Source organism: Protobothrops mucrosquamatus, unplaced genomic scaffold, assembly GCF_001527695.2.
Source record: "Protobothrops mucrosquamatus isolate PMUCROS unplaced genomic scaffold, P.Mucros_1.0 scaffold5073, whole genome shotgun sequence".
NCBI lineage: Eukaryota > Metazoa > Chordata > Lepidosauria > Squamata > Viperidae > Protobothrops > Protobothrops mucrosquamatus.
Genome location: NW_015390950.1, coordinates 115,286 through 125,917, shown reverse-complemented (window position 1 = coordinate 125,917; position 10,632 = coordinate 115,286). Strand labels below are relative to the sequence as shown.

Below are 10,632 nucleotides of genomic sequence, written 5' to 3'. Positions count from 1 at the left end.
GGTTGGGGACCTCTGTTTTAAGGGGGTTGCCAGAAAAATCTCCCCCCGTGGCTTGCATTGCGCAGCAAAACCGAGGGGTACATTTTGCAGAAATAAGACTCTGAGATGGAGAGGGATCCGTTTTGCAAGCTCCTTCAGGCAGGGATCTGCCTTTCTTTTTTGTTGGCCTCGACTTACAACAATTCATTTAGTGACCAACATCACAAGGGCACTGGAAAAAAGTGTCTTATGACTGTTTTTTCAAGCTGACAACCATCGCAACAGTCCCAGACGCTTGGCAAGTGGTTCATATTTATGATGGTCCCAGCATCCTGGGGGGATCATGTGATCCCCTTTTGCGACCTTCTGACAAGCAAAGTCAATTTGGGAACCCAGATTCACTTAACAACCTTGTTACTAACTTAACTGCAGTGGTTCATTTCTGGCAAGAAAGGAGTAAAACAGGGCAAAATTCGCTTCACAGCACTCTCACTTAGCGACAGAGATTTTGAGTCCAATAGGCGTCATAAGCCAAGGAGTACCTTTATAACATATCCTGGATGAAACTAATCAAGGAGAGAGCCAATCTGGAACTAAGGAGAAAAAAATCTGCATTTGTACTCACCACCAGCACTTACTGTATTTGATTTACCAAAAGAGAAATTCCATGCAAAAGTGTTTTTCAGGGACTAGGAAAGAGGTACTCCCAGAATTCCTGAGCCAGCATGGGGAAACTATGGCCCCTTCATGACTTGTGGACTTCAACTCCCAGAATTCCTGAGCCAGCATGGGGGAACTATGGCCTCTTTATGACTTGTGGACTTCAACTCCCAGAATTCCTGAGGCAGCATGGGGGAACTATGCCCCCTTCATGACTTGAGGACTTCAACTCCCAGAATTCCTCAGTCAGCATAGGGGAACTATGGCCTCTTTATGACTTCTGGACTTCAACTCCCAGAATTCCTGAGCCAGCATGGGGGAACTATGGCCCCTTCATGACTTGTGGACTTCAACTCCCAGAACTCCTGAGCCACCATGGCTCAACTTGGAAACTCTCCTTTTCCCCTCAGCATGGCTGGCTGAGGAATTCTGGGAGTTGAAGTCCACAAGTCATAAAAGAGCCAAGGTTGCCTACCCCTGGACTGGACAGTCACTTGTCTGAAATGGAATAGGGCAGTGATGGCAAATCTTTTAGAGACCAAGTGTCCAAAAACTGGCCCCGCCCCACTCCACCCCCTGCCCCGCCCCACTTCACTCCACTCCCTGCCCCGCCCCCACTCAGCCCCACCCTGCCTGCCTGCAGGACTAATCACCGCCTCCAGGGCCCGCTACAAATTGCCCAGGCAGCCCAGCAGCACCATGGCAGCCACGCCCTCTGCCCGCGCCCCGCAACATCAACTGTGCGTTTTGGGGCGTGAGGGCAGAGTCTTGTCTACACTGCCCGGCTGCCATGTCCTTGGCTGCGCTGCTCCGCATGGGCCACGCTCGGGGGCAACTCTCCTCCAAGGGGGTTGCTGGTGAGGAGGGGGTCACAGGGGGAGGGAAGGCTGGGGCAACGGAACGTGAGCCCACAGAGAGGGCTCCGAGTGCTGCCTCTGGCACCCGTTCCATAGATTCGCCACCACTGGAATAGGGTTTCCTGCTTGAGCAGGAGGTTGGACTAGATGACCTCCAAGGTCCCTTCCAGCTCTGTTATTCCTGATTAGGGAATCAAACATGTTAATGTGAAAGACCCCTAACAATTCTCCCTTTTCTTCCTCCAGCTCAGTGCTCCATTGCCGTCTTCATCCTCCTCCTCTTCACACGCTTCTGGCTGATCAGCGCCCTCTATGCTGCCTGGTGGGCATTCGACTGGGACACCCCGAGCAAAGGTGGGCGGCGCTCCCACCGGATGCGGAATTCGGTCATTTGGCGATACATGAAAGATTATTTCCCGATGTCGGTACGTGTCCCCCTAGAGGGAAGGAGTATAATGGCATGGGAGAAAGACCTTGGGAGACGGGGACGAAGAGATGCTGCTTAGGGAACGAGCGGATAAGAGGCAGCATAGCCTCCAGCTGCATAATGGGTGGAGAAAGAGGCTGTCAAGGAGATGATGGGAGATTTATTCAAGCAGTCCTTGACTTACAACCATTCAGTTAGTGACCGTTTGAGGTTACAACGGGCCTGAAAAAAGTGACTGATGAGCGCTTTTCACAGAGGCTGCAGCATCCCCGAGCTGATCTGATTGAAATTCAGATGATTGGCAACTGGCATGTACTTAGGACGGTTGCAGTGCTTCCTTTTGGAACCTTCTGACAAGCAATGTCAATGGGGAAGCCAGATTCACTTAACAACCACATTACTAACTTAACAGCTGCAGTGATTCACCTAATCACTGTGGCAAGAAAGGTCACAAAATGGGGTAAAACTCACTGAATTATTGTCATTTAACGGATAAATGATGATTGTATTTTATGATTACGATCATGATTTATCGCTTGTTGCTTGCATGTGCACTGAGAGGTCCCTTCCAGCTCTATTATTCTATTCTGTTTTGTTTTGTTCTGTTTTGTTCTGTTCTGTTCTATTTCTATTCCATTCCGTATTTTCTATTCTATTCTATTCTATTCTATTCTATTCTATTCTATTCTATTCTATTCTATTCTATTCTATTCCTTATTCTTGCTTAGAATAAGGCTGAGGAATACTGGGAGTTGAAGTCCACAAGTCATAAAAGGGCCAAGTTTGAAGACCCCTGCCATAAACAAAGCAGTAGTTGGTGATACCAGCCTTGATTTTAATTAGCTTTTCAGTACAGGCAAAGCAGCCGGGTGCTGCCCCCTGGTGGCAAGGTATGAAAAAAAAATCTGGATGTCGTTTTTCCAGACTAGGAAATTGTACAAATCAACAAAACAAACAACAACCGCTGCAAGGACCAATCCAGGCAGTTGTGAAGAGCCGAGACTGACCTAGAGTGACAAATCAATAAACGGGAAAGTTATGCTCATGAAAAGTTTTGCTGTTGGATACAGTAAATCGGGGGTCTTCAAACTTGGCAACTTTAAGACTTGTGGACTTCAACTCCCAGAATTCCTGAGCCAGCATGAGGGAATTATGGCCCCTTCATGACTTGCGGACTTCAACTCCCAGAATTCCTCAGCCCTCATGGCTGGTTGAGAAATTCTGGGAGTTGAAGTCCACAGGTCTTAAAGTTGCTAAGTTTGTAGACTCCTGAGCTAGCTGGTTGGCCCTTCTGAGCTTTTCCAATCCCTTCCCTGTACCCTTAAAGACACAGGAACCAAGTGCAAAGCAAGAAAATAAAGAAACACAAACTCCATTTTTCTCTCTCTTTAAGCTGCCTCAGGCGTGTCACATGTCACAATGTTGCAATCCTTGACTGAAAGGCTCTGGCAATTGTGAAAAGCTTTAGCTTTAAATTAAGCCTGCCTTTAACAATTATAGCAAGCACTGGGAAGTTTAAATGCAATAGATCCAATCAGCAAGGCCCTAGCTGCCTTTAGAGCTGAATCCCCTCCCCACTCACAGTTACAGCAAGCACTGGGAAGTTTAAATGCAATAGATATTCGAGCTTCGTATCTACTGATTTTCCTAGCTATAGCTGTTATTTGCTGCTTTATTATTTCCAGTGCTTCCTTGATCTTCCTTATTTCTAAGTGGTATTTCTTGATTAGGTATTCTTTGGTCTTCTTGTTCTTCAGCTTCTTTTCTTTCATCTGTTCTAGTTTGCTTATTTTGGTCCAGACAAGATATCTCTTTTAATCCTGCTTTTCTCAAACAGATAAACTCCAAAGAACGGGATAATATTCAGATTATTTTATTCCTCAGGTATCTCAAACAATAACTTACAGTCAAGAAGAGTTCTTCTAATGAACATATCATAACCTTTCTCCGTTCTTCCGGGTGAGAAATTAATAGTAGACTCACCCCGTGGCTCTTATGGAACACATCACCTCGTGTCTGTCTTTACAAAGGTTTCTTTCATAAGTTGGCACGTAGCCAGGATATCCTGTAATAAACTTAGTAGCCCCTCCCACTGACTTGTTAAATATAGGATTCACTGAACAACTAAAATTACATTACCCATAGGCCATTTTACGCAAGGCAACCCACAATGCTTTGCCAGCAGATTTTCTGTGTGGGAATGAAATTAAGATGGGCAATTGGGCAATTTTGCTGATACGCCCACTGTCAAAATGTAAGCTCCACAAATCTTTTCCTTTGTCAAGTCACCCACTGCCTGTCATCAAACTGCCTCTTCAAAATGAAAATATATACCATGATAAATCCTTTGGCCTTCAAACGTGTAAGAGGTTGATGGTTGCCCCGTTCTCTCGCAACCGGCGCCACAATGTTGGGTCAGCATCTTCAGTCCGAAGACGGTGGAACGGGCTCGGCTGCTAGGATGAAGATTGAATTCGCTCCTCGCCACATCCCGTGGGAGAGACGGCTTCAGACGGCTTCGGTGCTTCAATGGCTCTTCTGTTTTTTCTGCATGGGTAAAAAAAAAAGATGGTTATTCCTAATTAAGGGGACATTTTTAAGGATATGGAGGTTGTTGGGTGGGAGGAAGGGAGGGGGCTGTCTTTTAAAGCAGAGGTCCCCAACCTTTTGGGCACCAGGGACCGGTTTCGTAGAGAAAGGTTTTTCCATGGACCGGAGGGTGTGTAGTTTTGTGTGCTGCCTGCGTCCCGCAGATGGGGCTTTGTTTGTTTGTGCGGGCCTGTTGCTGGCATGCTGCGGCCCGGTACCGGTCCACGGACCGGGGGTTGGGGACCCCTGTTTTAAGGGGTTGCCAGAAAAATCTCCACCGGTGGCCTGCATTGTGCAGCAAAACCGAGGGGTACATTTTGCAGAAATAAGACTCTGAGATGGACAGGGATCCGTTTTGCAAGCTCCTTCAGGCAGGGATCTGCCTTTCTTTTTTTTGTTGGCCTCGACTTACAACAATTCATTTAGTGACCAACGTCACAAGGGCACTGGAAAAAAGTGTCTTATGACTATTCTTTCAAGCTGACAACTGTCGCAGCAGTCCCACGGTCAGGTGATCACAATTCAGACACTTGGCAACTGGTTCATATTTATGACAGTCACAGCATCCTGGGGGGATCACGTGATCCCCTTCTGACAAACAAAGTCAGTGGGAAAGCCAGATTCACTTAACAACCGTGTTACTAACTTAACTGCAGTGGTTCATTTGTGGACCAAGAAAGGAGTAAAACAGGGCAAAATTCGCTTCACAGCACTCTCACTTAGCGACAGAAATTTTGAGTCCAATAGGGGTCATAAGCCAAGGACTACCTTTATAACATATCCTGGATGAAACTATTCAAGGAGAGAAACAATCTGGAACTAAGGAGAAATTTCCCAACAGTGAGAACAATTAATCTGCGGAATGACTTTTCTACGGAAATTGTGGGTGGTCCATCCCTGGAAGTTTGGAAGGAGAGATTGGACAGTGTTTATCTGGAATGGTATAAGGTCTCCTGCTTGAGTAGGGGGTTGGACTAGAAGACCTCCAAGGTCCCTTCCAACTCTCTGTTATTCTGTATTCTAAATTGCATCATGGGAGGCAGGGGGAAAAATCGGCATTTGTACTTACCACCAACACTTATTTGATTTACCAAAAGAGAAATCCCATGCAAAAGTGTTTTTCAGGGGCTAGGACAGAGGTAGGCAACCTTGGCACTTTTATGACTCTTTCAACTCCCAGAATTCCTCAGCCAGCATGGGGAAACTTTGGCCCCTTCATGACTTGTAGACTTCAACTCCCAGAATTCCTGAGCCAGCATGGGGAACAATGGCTGCTTTATGACTTGTGGACTTCAACTCCCAGAATTCCTGAGCCAGCATGGGGGAACAATGGCCTCTTTATGACTTGCGAACTTCAACTCCCAGAATTCCTGAGCCAGCATGGGAGAACTATGGCCCCTTCATGACTTGTGGACTTCAACTCCCAGAATTCCTGAGCCAGCATGTCGCAACTTGGAAACTCTCCCTTTCCCCTCAGCATGGCTGGCTCAGGAATTCTGGGAGTTGAAGTCCACGAGTCATAAAAGAGCCAAGGTTGCCTACCCCTGGACTGGATAGTCACTTGTCTGAAATGGAATAGGGCAGTGATGGCGAACCTTTTAGAGACCAAGTGCCCAAAACCTGGCCCCGCCCCGCTGCACCTCCTGCCCCGCCCCCACTCCGCCGCACCCTGCCTGCCTGTAGGGCCACTCACCGCCTCCAGGGCTCGCTGCAAATCGCCCAGGCAGCCCAGCACCATGGCAGCCATGCCCTCTGCCCGCGCCCCGCAACATCAACTGTGCATTTTGGGGCATGAGGGCAGTGTCTTGTCTACACTGCCTGGCTGCCATGTCCTTGGCTGCGCTGCTCCGCATGGGCCACGCTCGGGGGCAACTCTCCTCCAAGGGGGTTGCTGGTGAGGAGAGGGTCACAGGGGGAGGGAAGGCTGGGGCAACGGCATGTGTGCCCACAGAGAGGGCTCTGAGTGCCGCCTCTGCCACTCGTGCCATAGGTTAGCTACCACTGGAATAGGGTTTCCTGCTTGAGCAGGGGGCTGGACTAGAAGACCTCCAAGGTCCCTTCCAGCTCTGTTATTCCTGATTAGGGAATCAAACATGTTAATGTGAAAGACCCCTAACAATTCTCCCTTTTCTTCCTCCAGCTCAGTGCTCCATTGCCGTCTTCATCCTCCTCCTCTTCACACGCTTCTGGCTGATCAGCGCCCTCTATGCTGCCTGGTGGGCATTCGACTGGGACACCCCGAGCAAAGGTGGGCGGCGCTCCCACCGGATGCGGAATTCGGTCGTCTGGCGATACATGAAAGATTATTTCCCGATGTCGGTACGTGTCCCCCTAGAGGGAAGGAGTATAATGGCATGGGAGAAAGACCTTGGGAGACGGGGACGAAGAGATGCTGCTTAGGGAACAAGCAGATAAGAGGCAGCATAGCCTCCAGCTGCATAATGGGTGAAGAAAGAGGCTGTCAAGGAGATTTATTCAAGTAGTCCTTGACTTTCAACCATTAAGTTAGTGACCGTTTGGGGTTACAACGGGCCTGAAAAAAGTGACTGATGAGCGCTTTTCACAGAGGCTGCAGCATCCCCGAGCTGATCTGATTGAAATTCAGATGCTTGGCAACTGGCATGTACTTAGGACGGTTGCAGTGCTTCCTTTTGGAACCTTCTGACGAGCAACGTCAATGGGGAAGCCAGATTCACTTAACAACCACGTTACTAACTTAACAGCTGCAGTGATTCACCTAATCACTGTGGCAAGAAAGGTCACAAAATGGGGTAAAACTCACTGAATTACTGTCATTTAACGGATAAATGATGATTGTATTTTATGATTACGATCATGATTTATTGCTTGTTGCTTGCATGTGCAATGAGAGATGATGCAGCGGAGACAAATTCCTTGTGTGTCCCATCACACTTGGCCAATAAAAAATTCTCTTCCCTTCCCTTCCTTTCCCTTCCCTTCCCTTCCCTTCCCTTCCCTTCCCTTCTCTTCTCTTCTCTTCTCTTCTCTTCTCTTCTCTTCTCTTCTCTTCCCTTCTCCTTCTCCTTCTCCTTCTCCTTCTCCTTCTCCTTCTCCTCCTCCTCCTCCTCCTCCTCCTCCATCTCCTCTTCCCTTCCCTTTCCTTCCCTGCCCTGCCCTGCCATTCCATGCCATTCTTTCCCATTATTCTGTATTCTGTTCTGTTCTGTTCCAACACTGGAAGTTTTTAAAAAGAGATTGGACAGCCATTTGTCTGAAATGGTATAGGGTTTCCTGCCTGAGCAGGGGGTTGGACTAGATGACCTCCAAGGTATCTTCCAACTCTATTATTCTATTCTGTTTTGTTCTGTTCTGTTCTATTTCTATTCCATTCCATATTTTCTATTCTATTCTATTCTATTCTATTCTATTCTATTCTATTCTATTCTATTCCTTATTCTTGCTTAGAATAAGGCTGAGGAATTCTGGGAGTTGAAGTCCACAAGTCATAAAAGGGCCAAGTTTGAAGACCCCTGCCATAAACAAAGCAGTAGTTGGTGATACCAGCCTTGATCTTAATTATCTTTTCAGTACAGGCAAAGCAGCCGGGTGCTGCCCCCTGGTGGCAAGGTATGAAAAAAAAACCGGATGTCGTTTTTCCAGACTAGGAAATTGTACAAATCAACAAAACAAAAAACAACCGCTGCAAGGACCAATCCAGGCAGTTGTGAAGAGCCGAGACTGACCTAGAGTGACAAATCAATAAACGGGAAAGTTATGCTCATGAAAAGTTTTGCTGTTGGATACAGTAAATCGGGGGTCTTCAAACTTGGCAACTTTAAGACTTGTGGACTTCAACTCCCAGAATTCCTGAGCCAGCATGAGGGAATTATGGCCCCTTCATGACTTGTGGACTTCAACTCCCAGAATTCCTCAGCCCTCATGGCTGGTTGAGAAATTCTGGGAGTTGAAGTCCACAGGTCTTAAAGTTGCTAAGTTTGTAGACTCCTGAGCTAGCTGGTTGGCCCTTCTGAGCTTTTCCAATCCCTTCCCTGTACCCTTAAAGACACAGGAATCAAGTGCAAAGCAAGAAAATAAAGAAACACAAACTCTGTTTTTTTTGTCTTTTTAAGCTGCCTCAGGCGTGTCACATGTCACAATGTTGCAATCCTTGACTGAAAGGCTCTGGCAATTGCGAAAAGCTTTAGCTTTAAATTAAGCCTGCCTTTAACAATTATAGCAAGCACTGGGAAGTTTAAATGCAATAGATCCAATCAGCAAGGCCCTAGCTGCCTTTAGAGCTGAATCCCCTCCCCACTCACAGTTACAGCAAGCACTGGGAAGTTTAAATGCAATAGATCCAATCAGCAAGGCCCCAGCTGCCTTTAGAGCTGAATCCCCTCCCCACTCACAGTTACAGCAAGCACTGGGAATTTTAAATGCAATAGATCCAATCAGCAAGGCCCCAGCTGCCTTTAGAGCTGAATCCCCTCCCCACTCACAGTTACAGCAAGCACTGGGAAGTTTAAATGCAATAGATATTCGAGCTTCATATCTACTGATTTTCCTGGCTATAGCTGTTATTTGCTGCTTTATTATTTCCAGTGCTTCCTTGATCTTCCTTGTTTCTAAATGGTATTTCTTGATTAGGTATTCTTTGGTCTTCTTGTTCTTCAGCTTCTTTTCTTTCATCTGTTCTAGCTTGCTGTCCTCAGAGTACACAAGCCTCGCAACCATGTCAAGGTAGTGCCTCACTGAAGGATTATTATTATTGTTGTTATTGTTGTTGTTGTTATCCAACCCTTTCTTTTGCCACAGTTGTTCTATTATTATTATTGCCAATAATAGTTGATAAGAAAGACAAAAAAAGTCTGAATAGTGGACGTGGCAGTACTTGGAGACAGTAGGATAGTAGAGAAAGAACTGGAGATCATATAACACCAGACCTGCAAATAGAAGTAGACCAACTGTGGCAAAAGCAAGCAAAGGTAGCATCAATAGTTATAGGAGCTTTGGGTGCAAGCCCAAAACATCTGGAGCACCACTGGAACACCATCGGCATTGACAATATCCCCATTGGTCAGTTGAAAAAGGCCTGGAACTGCTGACATGCTTCAACCAGACCTTTAACACCATTAAAGATCAACCTCTGCCTCTCTCAGGTCCTTGAGAAGGACCCATAGGTAAATAAAATGCCATCTCTAATCTAAACACCTGGCCGTGTGATCAATAATATAAATATCCTCTTTTGTTTCCTTCTAGTTTGTTTGGCACACAGCTTTCAAAAGCTTGTAATGTTCCCTTGTATTGTTATTCTTTTTATTAAAATGTCAAAATACGATGGGAAATTTTACGCAAGGCAACCCACAATGCTTTGCCAGAAGATTTTCTGTGTGGGAATGAAATTAAGATGGGCAATTGGGCAATTTTGCTGTTACGCCCACTGTCAAAATGTAAGCTCCATAAATCTTTTCCTTTGCCAAGTCACCCACTGCCTGTCAACAAACTACCTCTTCAAAATGAAAATCTATACCATGATAAATCCTTTGGCCTTCAAACGTGTAAGAGGTTGATGGTGCTAAGTGGTTCTTGTTCTAGGTATCAGAGCAGAATTTGGGAGAAGTCCAGAATCAACATTTATTCTTTTAGGAAGGCAGATTCTCCTGGTCCCAGAAACAGGTTTGATTGTTGCATCTAATCAGTAACAAAAAGGCATTTAATTAATTTAAAATATCCTGGATAACTTCTTTAACTGGGGTAAATTGTGGCAAAGAGGAATGCTGCTATGTGAACAAAATGTGATAGATAGATATAGGTAGACAGATAGATAGACAGACAGACAGATAGATAGATATAGAGACAGACACAGACAGACAGACAGATAGAGATAGAGATAGAGAGATAGAGAGATGGATGAATGGATAAATATAGATAGACAGACCCAGAGATAGATAGATAGATAGATAGATAGATAGATAGATAGATAGATAGATAGATAGATAGATAGATAGATAGATAGATAGATAGATAGATATAGATAGTGAGTGAGAGAGAGAGAGAGAGAGAGAGAGAGAGATGGAAGAGAGAGAGAGAATGAGAGGGAATGAGAGAGAGAAAGAGAGAGAGAGAGAGAGAGAGAGAGAGAGAGAGAGAGAGAGAGAG

General features: G+C 45.9%; 1 protein-coding gene across 1 annotated transcript in view; it reads left to right on the top strand.

Annotated features, from left to right (window-relative positions):
- The first annotated feature begins 4,384 nt into the window (after positions 1–4,384).
- LOC107299529 (2-acylglycerol O-acyltransferase 2-A-like) overlaps positions 4,385–10,632 on the top strand; it is a 15,859-nt gene continuing 9,611 nt past the window's right edge. The window contains exons 1-2 of the mRNA XM_029286795.1: positions 4,385–4,478; positions 6,653–6,831. Of these exons, the coding sequence (XP_029142628.1) occupies positions 4,385–4,478; positions 6,653–6,831 (273 nt within the window). The remainder of the gene's footprint in view (positions 4,479–6,652; positions 6,832–10,632) is intronic.